Consider the following 27,647-nt stretch of genomic DNA (forward strand, 5'->3'; position numbering starts at 1 on the left):
TGTTAAACACCCTGACCAGCAAGCTGAACTGATGTCTCCCAAAATATGAAATAATGTTATAAATATACATTTTTCTGTATTTTTGTTTTTTAATATCAGGGGAATTCTGAACAACCACCCAGCTTTTTTTTTCCACTGGTTACTCACAAAACATCACATTTGTTGTTACACAATATCTTCTCCACTCATTTGCCTATCATAGTCTTGATGATGTATTTTAAGATTTTTCATCAGCTTTACACACTTATTATTAAATGATTTTTTTTCATCTGCCATAATTGTTTTTTTCCTTTTTTTTACCTTTCTTACTAAATCATTTCCTTTTCTTTTTTTTCTGCCTTTTTTTTTTCCATTTCTTCCATATTTTAGTTAAATGAAGCTATTGGTAAAAGAGCTCGTCAATCATTAAATGCAAAATGGCATTCGCCGTCCTTTGATGACACATTTTCGTTAATGTTGCCTGAAACGCCGGTAAGATTTGCTTTTTACTTATGTACAAGATTTTCAGATGGCACAAAATGTATAGATATTTAAGCTCTGTCTATATACTATAAAACCCGAGAATATTTAAATAATAGCTGTTTAACTGTTTGCATGGTTTTCAAAGTATTCAAGGAGCACTGAGCTTCAACTAAGATTTCAGAAATTTTTAATTTTATGCGAATCATCATATTTTATGCGAATCATCATGATACAAGTTAATCTTTCCCACTATTCCAATCACCATGAATTGTAGGATCAACTATGCATTTCACTTTCTTGCTATTAAATGCTACTGAAAGGAAAGAATATTTTTTAAATAAACAAATTTATCCCAAATACTATGAATTATATCGAATGTTGGATATTTCAGAGTTTTAAATAATTATTTTCCTTTAGAATTTATAAGTTAAGAAGCCAATACAACTCATAATTAAAAAAAAACATTTCTTTATTTAAAACAAAATAAACTAGGTTCAATGATATATATCGGGTATGGAATCAGTTTGTTTTCTTTTTTCTTTCTTGTTGCATGGTGTCACTAGAAAATCAAAGTCTGAATGATTTTCTTTTCTTTTTTTTTAAATGTTCCAATTAAGATCAAGCATAGTTCACATGAAATGAATTAAATCTTTTCCTCAATATAAGCGTTGTCTCAATGAAACTAAGTTGATTTTAAATTTTAATAAATAAATGTTTTTCTGTATTCTATTAGGTTCTTAGCTTACAAATTCTCATTCAAATTTACACAATGTTTACATCAACGGGAAAAAATGCCTAATTTATTTCACACAAGCAATGCACGATCTTTCTAACTGAAACTATAAAAAACAAATCTCCATTTAAGACCACACAGACTTTTATTTCCTAACGACACCATGTCACAAGGAAAAATAAAAACTACAAACTGATTCTATGTCTGAAGATGTATATCATTGAAAATAAGTTGATTTTAAGTATTTAAAGAAATATTTATTTAAAAAAAATTCTATGTTGTATTGAAATCTTAACTTGGAGATTCTAATTCCAATTTACACAACGCTTACATTGAGAGAAAAAAAATCTATAATTATTTTGCTGTTGTAATATCTTGAATCGTAGAGAAAGTCAAGGACAAGCCAAAAAGTACAGAAGTCATTGAATATTATGAAAAATCAATTCAATATGCAAAGTGAGATAGAAAGTTAATGACAAATCATCTCAAAAATGAAAAAAGGGCTACTGATAGGATTGAAGAATCAGAAACACATAAACAAAAATGGACATGTGACGGGAGCTCTTCACTGAAGCTAATCAAAGTGTCAGTTCATTATCTATCACCACCTTGTTTGATATTATATTTAGAGAATTTTTTCCAACTAATGTATCACAAAGATCTAAACTTGGAAAGAACTCTTCATTTCAAGACTTGTCTCACAACAAATAAAGTCATAATCTATATATGATTTAAGGTATGTGGATCTTGTTTGTTTGTCTCCATGCTCAATGGATGGGTTGGAAAATACTGGGCAAATCCTTTATGCCATTACATAGGGTTGACATCTAAAACAACAGGAAAAAATCCTTTAACGTGTCATAAATGCTGAAATAATAAAAGGGTGATATTATCAATTAAAATAGAACATAGGTCACCCGTGACTAGCGGGTCTAGATGGCCAAATACCTTTTTTATATATATATATATATATATATCTATATAATACTAAAAGTCTATGGGTCTTGTATGTTTGCAATCAGATTTCCGGTTTTCAACATCCGGTTGCGCATGCGTTAATAGCAACGTCTGCAATCCGTTATTCCAATTCCGGAATTTTTATATCGTTTTTAATACAAACAATTTAATTTAATTTGATCAAATAGTTATTTATATATACAAATAATACATAGATTCATAGATAATTATAATATATATTATAAAATCTATTTATCTATGAATCTATTGATAATATGAAATATTACCCTATACAATTTATGGAAAGAAAACACCTCTCACTTTCCCTCTAATAGATTTCAACACTCCTACTCCCTCTGTTTTCGTTACGTACGCGAGAAATAGTTACGTGTATGTGTGAGAGAGAGAAAAAGGCAGTGATGTAAAACTGGATAGAGTTATCCCCCTTAACTAATGCAGACCTTTTTACTAGAGGGCGTTATTACAAAAAAATTTCTTTTTCTTCTTCCCATGTTTTTTAAAGTCGTCTGCTTACATTTCCAAACGGAAAGCTGAATCGGTAAATGCACACATTTCTATTACATTAAATAGTGTTTTCCTTTACACAATGGGTACTGAATGTTTGCTTAAATTAAATGAAAAAGTTACATTTTATTTTCATTTTCTATTTAAAAAGCCATTATTAACATGTGGAGAGTGTTTTTTTTATTATTCTGTACTTTCAACTAACAATTTCATTTAAAAGATGATATATCAAAATTTGAATTTAACTATAATAAGGATTATGATACCTGTTCAGTGCATATTTACCTATAAGTATGACCAACCACTTATAATTCAGTAACTGTAATTTAAAAAAAAATAACAATTATAATAAACAGAACGACTCATAGAAATCTATCTATATTCTTTTTTCATTTTAATATACTTTCATAGAAATGCTTCTGTTATGTAAAAAAAAACTATTTTCTTTATGCCACAAGTGTCACGCTCATACATGAATTCCATAGCTAATATAACGTACTGACCCAACGGGTCACGGGTGGTCTAGTATATATATATATATATATATACACACACACACACACACACACACACACACACACACACACATATACATACATCCACAGATATATTTTATTTACCGCCTCTTCAGGAGGTTAGACACAAGGTCAGATATGGGATTGATGAAAGTGTTTGTGGAATGAATTAAATTCGAACTTGGAACACCCAGTTTTTCAGTTTATGCTGTCAATCACTTAGCTACTGGACTGCCGGTCAATTGATCTGAATTTAAACCTCTCATCACTACTAGGCCATTGTGACAGATGCATTTAAATGCCAGAGAAATAAGCCCTGTATAGTCTAGTATACTACTAAAACTCTGATTTTGTTTGCTTTTCATAGTGCACAGTAGATGACATCACAAGATGAATGTCATAAACAAAGTGCAAATTATGAGAGGAAGTGAATAATGTAAATAATTAAAAGGTGGAGACTAGGATCATAACAAATCCTGAAATCCACGGATGCTCTAGTCTTTTACAAAACTGTTAAATCTCTACTTTTTTGCCAACGATGTTACTTTGTAACATTTTATTTCCTTGCCAAATTTCTATTACCCTGTATATTCTTTTTTCCTTTCTCCTTGTTGAAAAAAATTTTCATGTAGATTTTCTGACGCTTTTACATAAAATGTATCTGTAAAATATGACAGTTAAAAATAAAATAACACTTTATGAAGTAATCACTTGGTATTGAAAAATGTTACCTTGTAGTAAAAATTATGAAACATGTAAAGTAGAATCTTAATTAAAAAAAAAAATTAAATAAGACGTTTTACTCTGTTGATGCAAAGAGGAGGCAATCATTAAGTTTTGAGTCTTAAGATGAAAATCTGATAATGACAAACTATTCTATGCATAATTGAATATCATAAGTAAAATATTCTATCATTTTCTGTCATTTTCGGTGTACGGTTATGTTTTTCAATAGTAAATACTTCATAAAGTATTGGTATCATTTTATTTCTAAAAGCCATATTCCAGATGTTTTTTTATGCACAAGTGCCAATTTTCTTTGTGTAAACTCCAAGGTATCTAAAAAATTATTAACGCAAAAATTATTTTAAGCCATAACAGCTATTAACAATGCAATTTTAGTGACTTTTCTTTTGCTGATCATTAGATCTTAATGGGCACTCCTGATCACGTTTTATGTTTCAATCCTTAAAGTTTTGAATGTACCATTTACTCATCTAGATTTAAAAAAGTTTTTTAAATATTTATATAATTGCATTGGTAATGGTTTCTAGTGCTAAAAATAATTCCAAATCTAAAAACAATACTTCTTCAAAGAACGTTTTTCTTTTTATTAATACAGCTTTTAATATTGCAGTTGTCATTTTCGATTTGAAGCCTCATCACTATTAATTCTTTCTCTTTTTAGAGTAAATCTTTAATTAGTGATGACAGTCTCCTCTTGTCCCCATCTTTTCTGATGAAAGAAACAATTGCTGAAGATCAACTTGAAGGTGTCAGTCGGCTGCCAAAATCCCCTCCTTCTGTAAGTAATTTCTTACATTAGACTTTGAATTTATTACTTTCAAATATTTTCATACTAGCAGAGCTACCTGGCATTGCATGAGTGAAGAGATAACATTAAATAAGATTCCAAAATGGTGTGTGTAAATATTTATTATTGAATAATTATAAAATATTAATGTTTCATATATATATATGTGTGTGTGTGTGTGTGTGTGTGTGTGTGTATATCATATAACTACTTCATTTACTCACATAAAATTAATATACGAAAGCTTGAGGAATCCTAGAGTGGATGAAACGCCAAATATTCAGTGTAGCTTAATCGCCATGTATATTTTATAAATTACTATATATATATATATACACACACACACACACTCGTGAGGGGAAAAAAAAAAAAATGGGCCAAACAAATTTTATACATTTTATTGCACTAAAAGCTATATTGAACAAGGAAACTTAAACGAGACTAATAACACAGAACAAGACATTTACTTTAATAAATGCTTAGGATGGAATCACATTCCCTTCTGATTTCTTTAAAAGATCAATCCTTTAAGACATGCTCTCAACCAAAGTCGAACACTGAAGAGGAGATACTATTTCATTCGCTTTGCACAGCTTCCCACAGTTTGTCATTGTTATCAAAAGTTCTTCCGGACAATGCACGAGATATTATGGACCAAATATTCTCGATTGGGTTTAAATCGGGGCTTTGACCTAGCCAAAATATCATATCAATTGAATTATCAGAAAACCATTTTTTGTGACTTTAGCAGTGTGTGCAGGGGCATTATCATGTTGAAAAATAATGTTCTGGGATATTCCCAGCTTCTGGATACTTAGTAACAGTCCTGTTTCTAATATTTGAATGTATTCCTTTGCATTGATTGACTTCTCACATCTAATACGTTCCCCAACTTCTGCTGCAGTAAAAGTTCCCCATACCATTATCCCTCCATTCCCGTGTTTAACTGTCGATTTGATGCAACTTGGCAAAAATCTTTCTCAAGTTCTTTGATTGCATCGTTCGGGAGCATCACTAACAAGGAACAAAATCTTGATTCATCAAACCAGAAAACATTTATGAACCAGTCTGTATCTTTCTTGCCATAACCTGAGAATAATCTCTTTCTATTATTAATATTCTTCTTAGATAAAAGTGGTTTCTTTGCACACCTTTTAGAGGAAAATCCCATTTCTTTTATTCGTCTAGATATTGTATATCTAGAAAGAATTTCCAACCCCTGTTTTGAATTCTTTCTATGGTCAATATAAGTTTTCTTTCAATCCTTCAAAACAGTTAATTTAAGCCTGTGGTCGTCTTTCAAAGTGGATGCTCTAGGGCGACCAGATCCAGATTTCTGTTTTACCAAGCCTTCGACTTTGAACCTTTGACCAATTCGCTTCACTATAGAAAGAGATGTTTTCACATTTTCTTTTCTTAAGATATCAAAAATCTGCTTGTAATCATTTTGGACTGCCTTAATCCTGCAATTCGGTTTTTTATATCCTTGCCAAGATGCGGTCTTACCATTTTTAGGATTATTTTTTCCACTTATTATTATATGCTATAATAATAATGATCTGCAAAATAGAAATTTTCAATTAAAATTAACAAAAATTCATGGAAAAATATTGAAAAATCGATTTCTTCCTTTCACTCTTGGCCCATTTTTTTTTTTTTTTGCTCATGAATATATATATAAGCACAGTGGGGATAATAAGTATTCGATACATGCTGAAAAATTTTATTTTTCATTTTAATAAACACTTATAAAATGGAAATTTTAACTGGATAAAGCTTGCATCATAACTAGCATATTACTAATCGGAAAGTTAACCTATTCATTTTAGAAAAGATATCAAAACGAAAATTCTGAAATTGCTAGTGTAAAACCTATTTGATACATAGTAACAAATGATCATTTAATACTTTGTTGCATTACCCTTATTGCTTACCACTGCATGCAAACGTTTCCTATACTTTGATACAAGGAGGAATTTTAGACCATTCCTCCTTACAAATTTGTTTCAATTGTTTCAGATTATTGGGTTGACGTTTATTGACCCGTACTTTGAGCTCTCGCCATAAATTCTCAATCGGATTAAGGTCCGGGACTGACTGGGCCACGGCAACACATTTATATTATGTTCAACAAACTATTTCTGTGTTAATTTTGCTCAAGTTCAACATTTGAGCAGATTCAAACAAATTTTCCTCCAAAATATTCCGAACAATAGCACTGTTTATACGTTCTTTAATGATAAGAAGTTTTCCAGTGCCGCTGGAAGAAAAGCAGCCCCACCCCATTGTTTTCTCCACGGAATTTAACAGTTGGGATGGTGTTCTTCGGCTTGAACTCTTCCTTTCTCCTAACCTGATGTTAGTGGCTATGATTGAATAATTCTATTTTGGTTTCATCAGACTAAAACTTTTTGAAAACTTTGAAGTGTCGAATATAATGATAAAATCATTTTTGTTCATTGATTTTTTTTTTTTTTTTAAGTCCTATATTTCGCTAATACATAGCCTCATCAGGGTCGAAAGTCCGGTTCATGAATTTCTTTTTCTTCATTTTGGTGTTATGGCGAAGACGCGAGAATTTACGTGTTGGTCCGGTGGTTTCAAGTGTGTAGTGCTCCAGTTTCGAAGTGTGTAGTGCTCCAGTTTCAAAGTCCTATATTTTGCTAATACATAGCCTCATCAGGGTCGACTTACAAAAAAATAAATCAATAATCACGAGATTGTTTGCTCAGAAAACTGACAAGGCTAATATGCTTGCCAGCCGGTTTGCCTCTAACTCCACACTGGACCCTACCAACTACCCCCTGCCTGACTTTCCTTTGCGGACAGACGCCACGCTAGACGATCTAAAAATCACCCCTGCTCAGGTACATGCTATCATAAAAAACCTTGACACTTCAAAAGCATGTGGACCTGATCTCATCCCAGCTGTGCTATTAAAAAAGTGCTCAGCCGAAGTAGCCCCAGTTCTCTCCAAACTCTACAACAAATGCTTTAATGAATCATGCTTTCCGGGCTGTTGGAAAACTGCTTCTGTGGTACCAATATTCAAGAATTCTGGCGAAAGAACTGACCCATCAAATTATCGCCCTATTAGCCTCCTCCCACTTTTCGTCAAAATATTTGAGACCATAATTAACCATGCTCTAGTCCGGCACCTTACAGATGCTAAACTTCTGGCTGACAAACAATATGGATTTAGACATGCCCGTTCCACAGCTGACATCCTCGCTATAATCTCTGAACGTATATATCATTCACTGGACAAAGCGGGGGAGGGCAGAGCGGTAGCTCTAGATATATCTAAGGCTTTTGACAGGGTATGGCAGGAAAATTAAATCGTACGGTATCACTGGTAGAATACTTAACATAATTAAATCCTTCTTAGATAAGAGAAAAATCCAGGTTGTCCTCGACGGTCGTACGTCTAAACAGTGTGATATAAATGCAGGAGTGCCTCGGGTCTATCCTTGGACCTCTATTGTTCCTAATATTTATTAATGACTTCCCCGACAAAACTGCCTCTGAGATGGGTATATATGCTGATGACACTACACTCTATAACAGGCATGACAGGAAAACAAACGAACACATATCTAAAGAAATGGCAAAAACACTAGAGGATGACCTCCAATCTGTAGTTGAATGGGGACATAAATGGATGGTCACATTCAATGCTGCCAAGACTAAACTGGTTTCCTTCAATAATTACAAGAAACCTTCTCTGCCACCAATAGCAATGGCCAGTGACTCCCTGTCTGAGAGTACATCTTTCAAACTGCTTGGCCTAACGTTCACAGGAAACATGAGTTGGAACAGTTATATTGAAAACATTGCCAGGGCCGCTGCGAAAAAGGTAGGCTCTCTCTAACTGCTGACACCTGAAAGTATCCTGTACCTCTATAAGGCCATCATTCGCCCATGTATGGAGTATTGTTGTCACATTTGGGCTGGTGCATCTGCTACTAGTCTCTCGCTCCTAGACAAGGTTCAAAAAAGATTAGCCAATCTGATAGGCCCTGAACTGGCATCTCTAAGCTTCAGCCTCTGTCTCATTGACAAAACGTTGCATCCCTCTGCCTGTTCTACAAATATTTTAATGGTGAATGCTCTGACGAACTGCAGACACTTGTGCCCCCACGACGTAGACACCCTCGACAAACCCGACAGGCTGCTAAATCCCACCCCCACGCAGTAGAGATCCCTAGATGTAAAAACTCTAGTAGTTTCTTCCCCAAAACGGCTAGACTCTGGAATTCCATTCCAAGTTCCTGCTTCCCCAACTGTACTGACATGCAGAAGTTCAAGTGCAACGTGAACCGACATCTTGCTGCCCAAATCCCAACATAGTGCACCTGTATTTTCTGCCCCTGATAGTAGCCCCCTACACTAAAGTGGCAATGCATGCGCCTTGTTTGGGTTGAAAATGTAAAAAAAAAAATTTTTTTAAATGATTTATCATTATATTCGACACTTCAAAGTTTTCAAAAATTTCTTAAATTTTACTTTAAAAATAAGTGTCTTCAAAAAGTGTGACCATCTTTAAATCCTGCTCGAAACTGGAGCACTACACACTTGAAACCACCGGACCAACACGTAAATTCTCGCATCTTCGCCATAACACCAAAATGAAGAAAAAGAAATTCACAAACCGGACTTTCTGATGAGGCTATGTATTAGCAAAATATAGGACTTACAAAAAAAAAATCAATAAACAAAAATGATTTTATCATTATATTCGACACTTCAAAGTTTTCAAAAAATTTTCAAATTTTACTTTAATAGAAAATAAATAAAATAAACATACATATGCATAAATAATTATATATATATATATATATATATATATATATATATATATATATATAACTAAAATAATATCCAAATTATAGAAAAAAAATCACATATCTAACGTCGTTTTTTTTTTTTTATATATATATCTTAACTACACCTAGGTTGCAAATAGGTCAGCTTACTTAGATAGTTACTCTTCCCATGTAAAACACGCACAAAGGAATGGGTGAACCTATGGTCAATTGTACCTTTATCCTGAAAGTGCCCACCCATTGGAAACTAGGAAGCTGATTGGCTAACTAAAACGTCAATAGACTGTACGTATATAAAAACGCGAGGTAACCACAACTGTTTGCATAAGCCTGATGCTTTCTCACAAGAATGAAACACAGAATATTCTGTGTAGCTTAATTGCCATATATTTTTATAACTTGAAGTAAATACTAAAAATTCATACATAAATTATATTTTTGTATATTAATTTGTAATTAAATGAAGTAGTCATATATATATATATATAATAAATGAAAATGTACATTCCAAATCTCATGATGTTGACCATCTTACAATGTATTGTTTTAATTATGTTGAAATTTACAATTCTTGACAGCAACTGATCACTAACACTCGCAAACTTAAATAATCTAATAACCACACCACTTTCAAAAACAGTTTTAAAAAACTTTTTAAAAAAAATTTATTAAAAAAGAAAACAGAAAAAAATAAATATAACACAATATCTAAATCTCCTAATAATGATCAACAATTTTATTTACAAGGGAAAATTTAGTAAACAATACACAACTGCATCCGCAAATGGATATTGTAGGTCTAGCAATTACATGTGGCAATATAAACAATGAAATAATAAAAATAAGTTAATAGTGGCATCATGTTCAGATACACTTAGTATCAAGTTTTAAAAAAAAAAAAAAATTTTTTTTCTTTTTTTTTTTTTTTTTTTTTTTCAAAATTAAAACACATGCAGAATTGTACTAACATAACAAAGCATAAGATCTGCATGCCAAGTGCTATCATCATCATTATTATTTACAGGATGGAACTAAACAGACACAATACAAAACAACAACAACAACATGGTTGTTAACAGTCTCGCTAATAGCTTAAATTCAACAATTATACATAAATAATTAAATAGAAATAAAATAACTACACAATTTTTTAAAATGACCTCTAAACACATTTAAACAATACTTAGGCAACATTACCCCCCTCCCTGCCAATTGATATGGCTTCTTTTTTTTTTTCTTTTTTTTTTTTCTTTTTTTTTTGGCACCACACTAAATCATCAATAATCATCAATGAACAATGCAGATTGTTTGAAATATTATTGAATTAATAAAAGAAAAATACATTGTTTTATGCTTCAAATATTACCTAATCCTCATCAATATATATAATGATTGTAGATGAGTGACTTTGTAGATAACTTTTTATATCAGTTGCAGTTCTGTATGGCTTGATGTGTGCGGAGTTGTGACTGAGCCTCCAACACATTATGTACACTTTGCTACTCAATCAACATGGAGATTTTTGTATATTTCGTTGACAGATAAAATAGCAGAGACATTATTGGATTTTATTGATAAACGCTTGTACAGCATGAGTACCATTTTCTGGACCTTTGTCATTATAACCTGATGACATGCCAAGGCAAGCTGATCAGTAATCACTTTGGCTGCAAGTTTTACATCAGTTTCCTTTTCTTAAATGGGTTACCATAGAAATGCTTGAGGAGCTCCATCTAGCCTGGTTTTGAAGTTTGTGATCCTCATTAATCAAAACAGGCAGTCATCCAAGATTAATGAGCTCTGTCAGCTAAAGACAGATTTAAAGGTGCAAATAACCAAAAATTAGCCTCTTCCTTTCAAATATTTCTGCTACAAAAAGACCAGGAGCTAGATTGTCATTACAAGCTCTTTGATAGGTTTATTTTGGGGTCATTTAAACAGTTCATCAGAGCTTATTTTTAATAGTTTCCATAACAATTTTGAAAGCGCGCGCACACACATACATACAAGCAGTCTGTTATTGCCGTTTTTTTTTATTATTTTTTTATTTTATCCCTTCTTTCTCCAAATTTTCCTTTTTTTTTTTTTTTTTCCAATTCAGGTAAAAAAGGAAAAATCAAATGAGGTAAGTTAAAAAAATTCTCAGTATTTACATGTTGTTAAATGTATGCATTGGTGTCATTAGTTTAAACTATCAACGGTGTCTCTTTTCTTCTGTGTATCTAACATTAAACGGAATTTCCATGAACAGTTTCTTTGCAAGACCTTATTCTTTGTGGAACATGTTCTCCACAAGATTTCTTTCCTGAGTGCTGCAACATGGTCCTTTTAAGGTTTAACATTAATAAACATTTGTTGTAAAACATCCTCGTAAGTAGTTAACCTTTATCCTTGAGTGGCTCTTAGTCTTGATAAAAGATGATTCATCAAAGAAAATCTCTTTAGTAAATGTTTTTTTTTTTGTTTTTGTTTTTTTGTTTTTTAGATTAACAACTATTTTGAATTAAATTTACCTTAGTGTACATAGATAACAATAGTAAAACACACGGACGAAAAAAATGCTTTGGATAATTACAGATTTCAAGGTAGTTCTACTAAAATAGCCATATTTTTTAAACCAAAGCACTTCAAGTCTTCAAATTACTACTGTTTTGTTCGGAAATGAATATACTTTCAAATGAATTAATAAATATGAATGTACATTATATATTTTAAGAGTTTTAAGCAAATAAAGTGATAAAAATGTGAACGTCATAAAATGGCGTTTTCGGTAAGGTTTTATAATGACCCTCCCTGTTTTCTAAAGGCCCGTACCATGATTGTATGAAGAATTTCGTTATGAAATTTGGAAACCTATCAGAAGAGGTGTTAATCTTAATACTGTCAAGTGTCCGAAATATTTTTGACCATTTCTTTTTTTGTTGTGTTAAAAATAAGACTTTAATATGACGAGTATCGAACATTTTGAAAAAAAATTTCATCGGACACCTACTAGTAAATAAATCATTCTTTTTACTATCTTTATCAATTAAAAGTATTATTTTATGTTGAGTAGGACCGCGGTAATTGATAATAATTTAAAAGGACCTACCCGAAAAAAATGTTTATTTTTCGAGTTTGGTCAAATTAAGTTAGTATTAGTAGCAGCAGCAGCACTGCAGCAGTTGTAGTATTAGTCATAGCACAGTATAAACAACACGCGTTCTTTAATTTTTATTCACGAACGAATTAAGAAAAGCATGAAAATATGAATATAAATGGTCTGATATGTTTAATTAGAGAATGTTATCAGAATAACATTAGTTTAGAACTATTCGGTTTTCAGAATGTATAATAACAATCCCAACCAATTCGGCATTATGAATCCATTATAATTCCTCACATTTCTGGTCAAATTTAAAAACATGGTTAAAAAAACAAAGTAAACTTTTGTAGATATATAGCTTGCATGCACTTTTATTCATTGCATTAGTTTTGAACAGCGAATTCAAACAATGTTTTACTGTGAACAGCCACAAATGTTTTTTTTTTCAAAATCAAAAGATGTATGAAAATCTCGTTTGTATTACTATACACATAGATTTGAAAAAGTTGTCAAACAACAAATATATAACAAATAAATGTTATCAAAGGCAAGATAAGTTACTTTTCTACCTAACTGGATATGTTTTTAGTGTTTATATTTAATGTAACATGTTTATTTAGCTCGAAAAACATAGTTTACCGATGTATTCGAAAATTTAAAATGGCGGCCGACTCTCTCTTTGAGGCGGTAAATTTGGGAAAATGGGTTATAAAAAAAAAAAAAATAGACAAAATACTGTTAGAAACTCGCTCAATATATGTTACCGTAACATAGGCGGATATATATTCGGCAGGTTTTTAACAGTATTTTATCTAGTTTTTTATTTTTAACTCATTTTCCCAAACTCACCGTGTGAAAGAGATAGTCGGTCGCCATTTTTAACTTTCCAATACATCGGTCATCGGTAAGCACTGTATGGTTTTCGAGCTGAATAAACATGTTACATCAAATAAAAACATGCTTTGCATAACATTTATTTGTTATAATTTTATTTTATTTTTTATTTTTTTGGACAACTTTTTCGACCTCTGTGGCAAGTAATACAAGCGCACAAATAGTGTTGACTGTTGAGCATTTCCAGAGAACAAGACAAATGTCAGTTGACTCTTAAATATTTGAAGTCTTGGTAACGACTTAAAAATAAATAGTAAAACAAAATACTGTTAGCAACCCACCTAATAAAGTTATGTGTGGCAAGTCTCCTCCTAAAACACTCTTTAACCCTAACAATAACACTAAGTTCGAGTGCCCCCCCCCCCCCCAACAAAATACCTCTGTAAGCCACATACAAGCGTCTAAAACAAACAAACAAAAAATAGATCCCTCCTTAAAGAAAAATGCACATAAAAAATAAATTGGTTAACTGCCCTAAAATGCTGGAAATGGTGAATTATTTTACATTACATTTTTGTGAAACTAACCCCCCCCCCCTCTAATATTGTTTTTGTTTCTGTCAAGTCTTCAGTATGTTCCCACATAATTTTCCTTAGCCATACAATTAATTCAAAGTCCGAATGGCAACCCTCCCCATATTCTCATTGCATAGAAACCCTCTTAAAAACACACATAATTGTCTTTAAAAAAATAAAACAAAAAGCATACAGGATTTATCTCCCATAAAAAAAAACCCAGTTAACTGCCCTAAAACGCCAGAATGACCTGTAATGGGGAATTATTTTACATTAAATTCTAAAATAATTTGTTTATCTTTCATTAAAGTTTTTCATGGCATTTCATACATAATTGCTTAAAAAGGTAGAATCACATTTTGGAGGGGTGGTCAGAAGGGGTTGGGTGGAGTTAAACAAAAGGTGTTAATCTACAATAATACCAAAGAAATATTGCAATATATTCATTTTTAAATGGTCCTATGTTTAGATTTAAGTTTTTTGTTCATAATGCACATTACAATTCAATTTTGAGTTCTCCAACTTCTTTTCTATTTATGGATACATGGCATTTTTAAGGAATTGCAGCATATTTATGCACATTTACTGCAGATTATTTGGAAACCATGGACTTTTGGATATTTTCAGTTGCATATTCTGATTCCTTGTACAAAAATACACTTATACGGTAAATTTCATTGCTTAGTCTTGTGTTTTAACAAAGATATGACATTTTTACTGAAAAAGTAGTGTAAAAAATGTGACAAAACGCATATGGTCTTAAAGAGGGGAAAATATCCAAACGTTTGAGGCACAAAAATAGTCATAACTTCCTTAATTTTAATCAGATTTTTAAAATTTAAAAAGATTCTTTCTTAGCTCATCAAGCTCTTTCTATGTATACCAATATTGAAATACTTTAAGCTATTTCAATTTTTTCATGTGTATTGTTAATAACAATAATATTAAGACGAATCGCAATGTAATGTCTTTGAGAAATATTACATTGTCAGTTGCAGACAGGCATGAATATACATTATTATAAGGCAAGTGTATACCGTCTATCAAAAATGGTGGGGAGGTAATCTTTCAACAGTGTTCACACTAGTATTGATATATAAAATAATGTCTGAATTAGTGAAGTTAAAAGTTTCAAAGTGGAAAATTAAAAAAGAAAAAAAAACAGGTAAATCAGTATAGGAAACGTTTCATTATTAAAATAGTGAAGAATGTGGAACCATTCTTGTAATAGAAAAATTATTGAAAAAGAGATGGCAAAAAAATAACTATCATAGAGAAAAGGAAATTATCTAATTGCTATTATTAAATGTAGTTTTCTGAAACAAAAATTGGCAGTACCAATCCAGTCAGAGAAGCTTTGAATTGTGAAGAATTCCAGATAAAAAATGGTAGTATTAATTCAGTCATGGTCAGTAGAGCATAGTTTCCTTCTTGTGTCAACACACAAGCTATGGCTGAAAAATTCAAAGAGATTCAGTATATTTTATATGGTGATTCTGCTTCCTGATTGATTTGTTATCACTCCTGGTTATAAATATAATTTGCTAAATCCTTATGATCATATCCTGGTATTATACCAAAAAGATTGCAACAGACTTGCTATTTGTTTTTTCCCAATCCTTATGACACTTGAAACGTTTTGTGTGATGAATGAAAGGATATTTATTAGTAACCAAAAAATACACATTTGAATTTATTATCGAGTGAAGAACGCTTAGAATTGCTATATTATCTTTCAGTCACCAGCCTTTTATTTAACCTGTATCTTTATTTTCTTTTTATTATTACCCCCTCAAAAAAAAAACTTTTATAAATCTCTATAATATTGTCATTTTTTTTTTCACAAGGAGAGTATAAAATAGTGGTAATATTGATAATTGTAATTGAAATATCTATAAATAAAATCAAAGAAAAGAACTCCTCAGAAATTTACTAATGATTCTTATTCTTAAAATTATTTCATAGATAACAAGTATCAACTGCTTCAGCAATATTGATACTAAGGGTTTTCTTCCTTTTTTAAAAGTTCAATAATTTTATATAGTTAACAAATAAACTACCCACTATCTAGCAACTTTTAATCTAGCTGTAAGAATTCTTTTTTAATATATAACTTAAATTATGTATCTTTAATACATTGTAATTATATTCCCAAAATAGTTTTAAAGGAGTTTTAAGTGTTTTCAATAATTCTTTTTAAAAAAAAAAAAAAAAACATTTTCTTTTAAAAAAGAGTGCAAAAAGTGTTTTAATAATTCTTACAAAAATAAAACTAATTTCAACAATTTTTAATTAAAATAAGACTGAAAAACTTTTCAATGATTATTAAATAATAAAAAGAATGATTGGAAAAACGTAATAATAATTAAAAAAAAAAAAATAAATAAATAAAGAGTACATACACAAGAAAGATGTAGGTTTGAAAGAAAAAAAGCGAAGGAACTCTTTTGCCTTGCTTCCAGTAGCAAGCACACCGGAAGTTAGGAAGTATGTTAGCTGTATACAGTATTTAAAAAAACAAAAACTGTATTAGATTTAAGTAACAGTGAGCTGTTGTAATGGTAATAAGTAATAAACGAAAAAAGAAATAATTTATTTATTTAGATAAAAACTATATTTGATAATTTTCTAGTTTTTTTTTTTTTTTTTTTTTACTCTTGAAAATAAATATTAATTCATCTTTTGTTCTTGATTAACAAGAATTCTAGTGAATCGTTAGTCTTTTTGTTTTGTTCCTTAAACAAATTATTCTCTAAGAAAATTGATCCCACGGTAATTATTTGTCTTGTATGTTTTAGTTTTCATGTCATTACATTTATAAGTTTGAAAATTCTTTCTTTAATAATATGTAATTTAAATTAAATATTGATGCAATGTTTATCCTATATCATTTCTATTTTTATAAATATATATATATATATTTATTTTTTATTTATTTATTTATTTTTTTTTCACAGCTGAATGATTTTTTCAAGCATGCTTGTGGCAAGACAAAAAATCAGTTAGAAATGACAGAATTAGCTCGGAATTTCACTCGATCAAGTGATGGGGAATCATTGTTCCGTGAATGAGATAGCTATACGTGATAGCTGTGATGATATTGTATGTGAATTGCTTTGCAAGGCGCATTCAAAATATTTAATTTGTGTTCTGTATTTTTTATATGAAAAATATTTTACATGCAATTCAATAATTTGTATTGTTAAAAAATAAAAAATAAAAATAAAGACTCGCTGGCTAGAAATCCTCTCTGGGAATTCTGCCTGTTTTAACCTGATTGGCAAACGAAAGACTTTGAAAAGGACAAAAGTTGAAGAAAGACTCATTGGTTTTTAAGATTGAATCTGATTTTTTTTTTTTTTTTTTTTTTTTTTTTTTTTTAAATTTTTATTGGTGTTTGTTTTATGCTTATATTTACCCATTGGATTCTGATGTAAACACATCACAGCCACATACACACACATATGCACCTTTTTTTTTCTGTCGACACATGCTTTATTGATTTTCTTCGAAAATAGACAAAAACAACAAAAAAAAAAACTTAAAACGGTTGAAGGAGATTTTTTGCTTGTTATTTAGTTTGATTATAAGTGATGCTTCTCAAAATCAAGTTTTTTTTTTTTTTTTGTGTTTTTAAATATTGGCATCTCTCCATTGCTATACTGAATCAACTTCTTTAAATTATTGTTTGCATTTTGATTACCTGTACTGAAGACTGGTTATTTATATATTGGCTTGTATATTTTTAAATACCATATCTATATTTTTTAACAAAGTCATGATTAAAAATACTTAAATAAACAAGGCCATATTAAGCTATTCATTATTAGCTATCTAAATGGATATTGAAGTCTTTAAGAGGTGTTTCCTACTTTATTATAATAATTCGCCGATAAAATTTTTGTGCTTGTTTATATTGATGATCTTTTAAACATTTCACATCAAATTTTAAGCATTTCACATCAAAACATTATTACATACTTGCATGTTATGCTGAAATTAGTATAAATTCTAAAAATTACGAAAAATGATCCAGTAGAGACGCTAGAAGTATTTTAAATAAAAAATCAGCTACAAATATGGTCCGATATATCTGGATTCAAGTCAGCAGTATGGATTAAAAATCCATAGTTGTTGTCTCACCACATTTTTGGTCAGCTAATTCTTGTTAAAATTATCATTGCAGTTACCTCCTCCTGGATCTTGTACATAATGTTTTTTACTGGAAACGCATCAGTTTAAAAGGTCACCAATATAAACAAGCACCAAAATTTTTTTATAGCTAACAATACTGTAGTCGTTTATATTTACTACTGCCAGTCCAAACTGTTTAAGTGAATGTTTGATAACAGTAAACATTGAATATACAATTTGTGACAAAATATCAACTTTCTTTTGTAACAAAGTATCTTCATATCTATCATTAACCAATTCAACCTGAAATGAATAAAGAATAAATATGCTAATATAGTAAGAAGGTTTGTTTGGTTGAGTATCTTATCTTTCATTTTTAATGTCTATTTTCGCTGATGCATTAACTTTTAGATACATTTTAATGTAATGAAATCACCAAGTATTTGTTTTATAAAAATGTCTCTGAATCTTGTAAATTTTAATGTAACTAATCACTTTAATTAACTATCTATTAAGCATGAATGTAAATAAATTTTTAAAAATTTTAGCCTGGATATTTTAAACTAATAAAGATGACTTGGACAAAAAAATAAGTTGAGAGATTATATATAAGCTCTTGTCATTCAATTATAAAATGAGATATTTCCCCCCTTTGCTTAGTTTTTTGTTTGTTCTTTTTTTTTTCTTACCCGATGAGCTTTTTTTATGGCCATCTTTATTTGTAAATTTATTGGAGAAAAACTGATGATAGATTTTGACAGCCATTGGTGTAAATTGGAAGGAGGAATAGAAAGGCCAAGTGGATGATTGGATATTAATTTCTGTATGTTTTGTTCTGAATGCTTTTTGTATTGTGGTATTTCTTGGTCTTGTGCTAGCTTATCAAGAAGTCTATTGCTTTCTCTTGATTGAATTCTTCATTTTCTTTGCTGGCATTTTTCACGTATGTCTCACTTGGTTGTCTTAATGAGTTGGGGTGAGGGGAAACAGAAAAATGGAAAAGAATTCTACGATTGGGAGGGAATCTATAAAGATATTAAATTATTATGTTTCTTTTTTTGCCTAAAATATGTGTTGTCAAAAATGTTCTTGGAAAACAGCCAAAAAAAACTTATAAAGTACAATTTGAAGAAAAATAAAGTTAACTGTTGTGATTTTTAATTTAAAAAAATTTATTTAATTTTTTTTTCTTTTCCTTAAAATCTGATCTAGTGCATATTTTTATAATTTTCACTCTGCACACTGGTGGTAAAAAAAAAAAAAAAAAATTTAAATGTGTATTATTTTTGTATTTCTCTTTTTAAAGAGCTCTACAGAAAGGCTTTGTCTTCATATTGCATTTTTATAAATGAAAGCCATATGAAAAAAAAAAATACAAAACCATTCTTTTATTGCATGAATGTTGTGCAATATTCAATAAAGTTCATAATGCTTTTACCATTTTGCTCAGAATTGGGGTTTTGAATCTTTGGGGGAGCAGAATTTTTTTTTTTTTTTTTTTTCAGTTGCAGCTTATATGTGAACATCACAAAATTCTTTAGTAGAAAAATCTTCAATCATTTGTCTTGAATCTATGCAATTTTTAAGTCTGTATAGTTATTACCCTTAATTTAAAAAAAATTTTTTTTATGTATTTTGAGTTTAGATGCTTCTTGCTGATACATTTCAGTGAATGTTGTGGATTTACTTAAAATTAACTGCACAAGGGATGTCTGTTGTTTTTAATTGAAAAAACAAATTTTTTAATTAAATAATGAAGATTATTTTAAAATGTTAAAATTAACTCGAAAATATTTTACTAAACGATGCTGGAATAACAAGTATGGATTGAAAACATTCTATATACCATCTAAAAAAAGATATTTTATTCATTTTGATTAGCTAGCTTTTATTTGTGATACAAACACACACACACACCCAAAGTTGAAAGATTTAAATATTCAAAATAAAAAGATACAACAGTTTTACATATTTTCTAAGAAATTCCATTTAAATAGGCCGGCAAAAGAAAAACATGTTCAGCCAATGTCAAATAAAAAGTATAATTTCCATCACATCAGTGATTTGGTAAAATTTCAAAAACTATTTAGGAATTAAACTATATACTTCGAATTACTAATATTATATTGAATAAATACTATTTCTTAATTTCTGTATTTTTTTTTGTGGACTTGTTATCCTCATCTTCATAGTTGTTGTTTTCACCACATTTTGCCCAACTTATCCTCTGACCTTCAAGTGATTAACCACTGAGTTTTGTAACTGTATCCATAGTAATTACTCTTCCATAGCTGTTGTCTCACCACATTTTTGGCCAACTAATCCTCTGACCTATTTTGGAAAGGATTGCTCACATGGAACCCTAGAGACACTTCTATCCACTGTGCTTCGGGGCCTGTGGTGCAGTAGATAGAGGCATTGAGTCGCTACGGTTTCAAGTAAGCATTTTCTGAAGATAGTGGTTTCAATCCAATCCAAAGCAGGCTAGAGTATTAGTTGGCCAAAAACGTGGTCAAAACAACTATTAAGATGAGGATATCAGTTTGAAAAAAGAAAAATACACAAATTATGAAGCCTCATCTCAAAGGATTCCAAAACATAACATCATTTATTAAATTTAGAATTTAGTTTAATTTAGTTCTATGCTTCTGTGTAAACTTCTTTTCTCTAATTGCTAATGGGAAACGCTAATTGTTTACTTATCTCCAAGCGATTTTTTTTATGCATTTGATTACAATTATATAATCCATTTTATGTTATTTGTTATATGTAGCAGGACTGTGAGCTTTTTGCTTTTTAGCAGAATTCTTTTTCTCTCTCTCTCTCTCTCTCTCTCTCTCTCTCTCTCTCTCTCTCTCTCTCTCTCTCTCTCACCAGAAAAGGAGCATTTCTGTTCTGCTTTGATTGGCTGGAACCTCTCATGGATATGAGTTCAGTTAGAGGACTTGTATCATCCTGTTTCTTTCTCCCTACATATGCACACTGGTGGCTTTCTCTTAAGTATTACTCTTTTTAAATTGAAGCTGATTGGAGTTGTCTTGGAAAAAATAAAGTTTTTTGTGTGCTTCCCTTTACAAACTGTTTAGGAGTGGAGGCTCATCTTGATTTCAACTTTTTTTTTTTTGTCATTGACTACTTATATATATATATATATATATATATATATACACACACACACAACATAAATTCTTTTTTAATTAGAAAATGCGAAGCTATGCTGTTCTTAGAACCAGATCATCAGTTTGAGTATAACTATCTATGAAATAGCAGAATTTCTCGTTAAGGTTTATTCTTCAAGATTTGCTGTGTTTGTCTATGCCCATAAAACTTGAAAGGTTGTGGCTCCTCACTGATGGTCATTCACTCTGGAAAGACTATTTTGCACATCGCAATGCTGAGATGCATAGATATACCTAATGAACAATATAACAATCTATTATATAATGGAGAAGAAAGCGAGTGTTTGTACATCTCACTAAAACTTGAAATCCAAAACGGATAAGTATGATTCTGGTACCATCTTAAAGGACAGGGGCTCAGGCACATAATTTTTTTTTTTTTTTTTTTTCCCCCCCTTAATGACCACAGAATCTAATGGGGGAGGAGTCACGTAAAATTGTCTCTTTCCAAACGATTTCAATATGTGTGAATTGCTTCACCTTTCGGATACGTTAAGTACATAAATTCGCAACATTATGATATGACTATTAATGTAGTCAAATGGATTAGAGGGTTGTCTCGGAACTAATAGTTTTTACATTTGTGTTTGCACCAACCTTACAGCAAACGTTTTGTTTTTATTTTTAATATATTTTTGAAAACGTTTATTTCAGTAAGTTTTTCTATTCAAGCAGGGTTAAACGATTTTTTATTTTTTTGATATAATTTTTTGAAAAGTGAATTTGGGATGCTGAAAACTTACACTTTTTATCGTCTTATGAATGTTGTGCAGGTTGCGAAACGCTGAACATAACTTTTTAACTATGTATGAAACTTGATTTTTATTTGAAAATACAATTTAAAAATTAGCACGGTACAATAAGTCGATATGCAACACATAAATAATTGATATTAAATCTTTTTAAGGATTTTATGAATATTTGTTAAGTAAATTTAGGACGCTGAAAGTGTAAACAATGTTTTTTTTTTTTTAGATATGTTCAAATACAACTACATTTCTTCCCTTTGTTTTATATGGCCTGAGCAACACCGGGTACCTCTGCTAATATAATATAAATTCAATTATGATATTAGACTTAATCGAAACTTGTTTTCGTATATATATCTTCTTTACTCAAAAGTTTAGATATACATTTGCAGTATAACCTTTCTCAAAATTGTCTTTCTCTGATTTTGTCTTCTGCTTTAAAACATCACACTAAATAACTGAACTTTTGCTTCTGATTTTTTTAAATATTCAGCCCGGTTTTCAGCAGTGCAACCAGATTGCAGCATTTCTTTGGATTAAGTTTTAAAGTCCTGTTTAAGATGCTTTTCAGAATTGCCTCTATTTTAGTTACTTTCGAAACAAAACTTACAACTAATTTTTAATAATATTTGAAGTTATTTTTTTAACACATCTATATTATAATTATTTAAAAACTCATATTCTTACCTTAAGAGGTAAGAATATGAGTTTTTAAATAATTATAATATAGATGTTTTAGATGATCTAATCTATAAAAATGTAAAAACATTTAAAAATTGCAATTTATTCAAGTACCAATATATATATATATATATATATATATATATATATAAACGTGTGTGTGTGTGTTTGTTTTAAGAGGTACTTCGATGTCTTGATTTTTATTCGTCCTGTTCAATTAACAAACCAAACTAGAATTACAGCATAGATCTTACAAATGAAAAAGCATCGTATATCCAAGACATTGTTTGGAAACTTTTATTCTCTACTAGAATATTTTATTTAAATAAACTAAAAGTTTAAAGCTTCTTTTCTTCAAATATATGAGGGACGTGCAATAAGTAATACCCTTGACCCACTTCCTATAGCAGTAGAGCAACGAAACTTGGCACAGTTATTAGTCTTTCTCTACATAGGAACCACCCAGAGTTATGCATTTCTTCCATCGTTTGACACAGTTCTGGAGACTGTTTTTGTAGAATATCCCAGGTTGGTCCTCAAACCACGACGTGACTTCAGAAATCAAGGCTGCATCATCTGGGAAACACTTTCCTTTCAAAAACAACTTCATGGCTGGGAAGAGGTGAAAGTCAGAGGGTGCAAGGTCAGGAGAGTAGGGAGGATTTCATAACTACATGCTCGTGCTTCTGATCTGCCGACATGCAAGTTGTCCTGCAGGAGGAGGAGGGTACCTTTGCTGATCTTGCCCCGCCTCTTGATTTTGATAGATTCCCTTAATTTCCTCAAAAGTAAAGCATAATAGGCTCCTGTAATTGTGGTACCTTTTGTCAGGAAATCTGTCATCACTACTCCGTCCTGGTCCCAGAAGACTGTGAGCATGACCTTGCCAGCGGAGGGCTGCACTCTTGCCTTCTTTGGAGGTGGTGAGTCCAAGTGTTTCCACTGCATTGACTGGGCTTTGGTCTCTGGATCATAGTGATGGACCCAGGTTTCATCCTGTGTAATCAGTCTTTTGAAAAACTTTGACTCATCTTCTTGGCACAACTCCAAATAAATCCTTGAGCAGTCGACGCGTTCTCGCTTCTGGAATGGTGTGAGCAACCTGGGAATCCATCTGGCAGACACCGTATGCATATGCAAATGATCATGAATGATAGTTTCTACAGACCCTGTACTAATCTTGACATCTTGGGCTATTTGGCGAATAGTACTGTGCCAATCTTCCAAAATGGCAGCCTCAACTTGACAGAGACGCCTCATCAATGGCAGAAGGGGGGCAACCAGGTCTGGGAGCTGTTTGCACAGACTTCCAGCCATGTTTGAATTTACGATGCTAGCATTTCACAAGGTCATGTGATTGGGAATTATCACCATAAGTTTCTTTCATTTCATCAAGTCTCCTGTGGTGTGCGTCCTTTCAAATACAAAAACCAGATCACTGCTCGACATTCAAAGGCTCCATTTCACACCTGACTCAGTTCAAACACCTGTAAAACAAACCACAATTAGTTCAGAGCTGTAATTTTCCACATAACCCGTAGAGATATAAATCATTGCACATGCAAAATTTCAGCTAGATCAGACAACTGGAAGTGGGTCAGGGGCATTACTTATTGCACGCCCTTCGTATCTTTCTAAATTTTATTAACCTTATTGCACTTATATAAAATATGGAATATATCTTTTTAATGTTTTCTCCAGAATATGCTCTGAGCCCATAACATTGACATGTATTAAGAAAGCAAATGTCTTGAAATAACATGTTATAGCTAAGACTTTCAGCGAAACAAAAAAAAAAAAACTTTAACCATTCTATTCATTTTATTAGGTATCCAAAGCCCTGCCCCCCCCCTTTTTTTAATGGATAAATTAGTAAAATTTTATTTACTTTGAATGACATTTACTGCTGAACATTTATTTTCATATTTTGGATCTATTTCTAAAAATGCCCTGTCCACCCACCTTTCTTGCACAAATTAAAGTAAACTTTATTCTTATAAGCTGCAACGACCTTAATAAATTGTGTTTAAAACATGTCCAACCAAATAATATAAAAGACTTTTTTCTTTCTTTTTTTTTTTTTTTTTTTTTTTTTTTTTTTTTTAAATTATGCATACACAAATGTAAAATTACAAAAATCAAAAAATCACTCTCACAATTATGAATAATGAAAATAATTTCACTTTTGAAAATCAACTTCATGAAAAGAAACAGCATGAATTTAACAACCTTCTAAGTTCTAATTAACCAAACGTTGGTTGGTAGGCCATAAAACTAACCCATATCATTACAAAATAGAATAACAAAAACTGATAATTACTAAATACTTTAGTAAACAATGTTTAAACATAAACAGAACTGTCTTGTCTGATATTATCAGATGTCTGGACTATTTTCATAGAATATGATTTTCCAAAAGAACTTGCTTTTAATTTAAAATCTTTTGTGGATATTTATTAGAAATGGTGAACACTTAAAAATCTTGAAGGAAAATTGCATTGTAGTGGTGATCAAAGAGGATAGTGATGCATCTTTAACTTGTGCATCTTTATAGTCTTCATTATTATGATGTGCATATTGTGTGCATTTATATATATTTCTGCATAAACTTGAGAATATTATATCTTGTGAAGCCTGTTTTCACTTGAATTAATCAAGCACCAAAAAAAAATGTTACACATTACTAAAATAGACCAGTACGAAATGTAGTGTTGCTCGTTTGGTCACAACCACAGATATTTATTCTACTCTAATTTCATTTAACAGATTCATAAACTGTGGCATGTCTTAAGACATTTTTCTTGCATAACTAAAAATAAGTCTCTTTACTTTTATGTTGTTATTATATCAAAGTATCATTATTCTTTATTATTGCTGAATCAGTATAGTGGGAGGAAGGGAGGTGAGAGAAATACATAACTAGCTTAGAGAGAAATGCACGATTGGTTCAGTTCATTATAAACTACAGCTTATCAGAACAATTAAAACAATACTTTTTTCTCAAAAATAACTTAATCCCAGGACTAAGATGCATTTTGTATTACAGAATATAGGAAATAAGCATTAGAGAAACAAAGATTGGTTAATTCACATTTAGTATAATAATAGTTTATATAAAAAAAAAAAATGTAGGTCCTATCTGTTCACAAACTCTTCCCAAGTAACCACTATAATAATAATAGGTATATACATTTTGAAACTATTTTAGCCAGAATACTTGGATAAGTCTATTTCATTTTGATTAAACTGGATACAATGATATTATGTGGTGAATTTATTAACCAATTGAATTTTTTGTGCTAATAAAGTATGAATATTAGGTTAATGAAAAAGGCAGAAACTTTGTGACTTGTTCAGTTAATATTAGAATAATTAATACAAAAAAAAATAACTTGTATATATTTTAACATGTATTTTGTGTTATTAAAGTATATGAGAAAATAAAGAGATGCTGATCAACATCACAAAAACTAATAGTAAAACCGGTAATTATTATTGGCACTTTTTCTTAGATTCTTCAATTTTATCACCAAAATTATTTTGACACTATTCTTTCTACTTTACAATTTAACTATTTCTTTTTATTTCATGTTGAAAATCAAAAGCCTATAATTTAATTGATCATACCTTGTCGGCATTTGATTGGACAAGCTGCTAACTAGAGATATGTGTCAATTTTTTGTCAGCCATTTTATATTTAAAAACAATATAGTGCCTGTATAAATATGATTAATATTAGATTGGTTGCATATATGAATGTCTGATGTTTAAAGACCCAATAACCTTAATGATTTCAGACTCGCAACATCACTGATGTATTTTACAATGGAGTTCCTAGAATTTCTAGGGTTCAAAGAATCTAGTCAGAAGAGATTAGAATCTCCAAGATAAGGATATTGTGAAGCACGATTACAAATTTAAAATGATACATCTTTACTAAACTTAGTAACTTTCACTATAAAAGTTAATACATGGTTAAGTAATAACAATGGTAACTATACTATAACTGATCCTTTTATTAAATATCTATTTTGGCAAAGCTTGTGACTCAAGCAACTTAAATTTTATGTATTTTTCCATTTCAAAATTCATTTGAGTTTAATAGGATAGCTCATGAATTTAAATCCTGAAAAAGAACAGAAAATTATTTAAATTGTTACATTTTGGATAACAAAATGGTAGATTTTCTAAAGGATTCAAAATTAATAAATTACACCAAGAAACTTTGTTGAAATATTTTAATCCCGATTTACAATTAACAATAATCATTAAAAAAAAAAAAAAAGTTATACATTGTTATAGATAAGAGTCAATGTTAGACTGGTTATGGTTTGATTATATAAAATAAAAAAAAGTAATCCAAATAAACGTAAACTGTTTTAGCAGTAAAAAAAAAAACAGGATATAAATAAGCAATGCACTAATCAAAAAAAAAAAAAAAATCAAAGGGTGTAGAATGGGTGAATATATAATTTTTCCCACAAAACTTCTAATACTCTTTTCAACATTTTATTATTATTTTGTCTGGATTTTTTTTTTTTTTTTTTTTTTTTTCAATCCCTATGATGTACTGTGTTGTATTCCAAAAATTACGTAAATTGAATCAAATAGTTTTATTGCTATAATTAAAATAATTTTTAATCAATTAATGGGAATTGTAGGCATTAGAACAAAAATCTAACAAATTTGAATTACGTGGAGTTATCTCCCTCTTTTTTTTTTTTTTTTTTACTTTGCAAGATGTCGGAGATAAACAGTCACTCTTCAGTTAACAATAAAAATTTTGGAATACAATATTTTCTTTATTTTTTTATTGTAGGTAGAATTTTAGGCAGGCACCCAAAATGAAAATTATGAA

The 27,647-nt window shown here is 30.4% G+C and overlaps 1 protein-coding gene across 5 annotated transcripts in view; it reads left to right on the forward strand.

The window, feature by feature from the left end:
- Positions 1-17,273, forward strand: part of LOC145276782 (transcriptional activator Myb-like) — a 133,778-nt gene extending 116,505 nt beyond the window's left edge. For 4 of the 5 annotated variants that reach the window (XM_080128061.1, XM_080128066.1, XM_080128062.1 and 1 more), the window contains exons 14-17: positions 370-471; positions 4,601-4,717; positions 11,654-11,677; positions 17,004-17,273. In XM_080128061.1, the coding sequence (XP_079984187.1) occupies positions 370-471; positions 4,601-4,717; positions 11,654-11,677; positions 17,004-17,117 (357 nt within the window). In that variant the 3' untranslated portion in view covers positions 17,118-17,273. The remainder of the gene's footprint in view (positions 1-369; positions 472-4,600; positions 4,718-11,653; positions 11,678-17,003) is intronic. The other variant, XM_080128065.1, reaches the window with a different exon arrangement.
- The last annotated feature ends 10,374 nt before the right edge of the window (positions 17,274-27,647 follow it).

The sequence above is a fragment of the Euprymna scolopes genome, chromosome 5 (assembly GCF_053919585.1).
Source record: "Euprymna scolopes isolate OS-2025 chromosome 5, ASM5391958v1, whole genome shotgun sequence".
Taxonomy (NCBI): Eukaryota; Metazoa; Mollusca; class Cephalopoda; order Sepiida; family Sepiolidae; genus Euprymna; species Euprymna scolopes.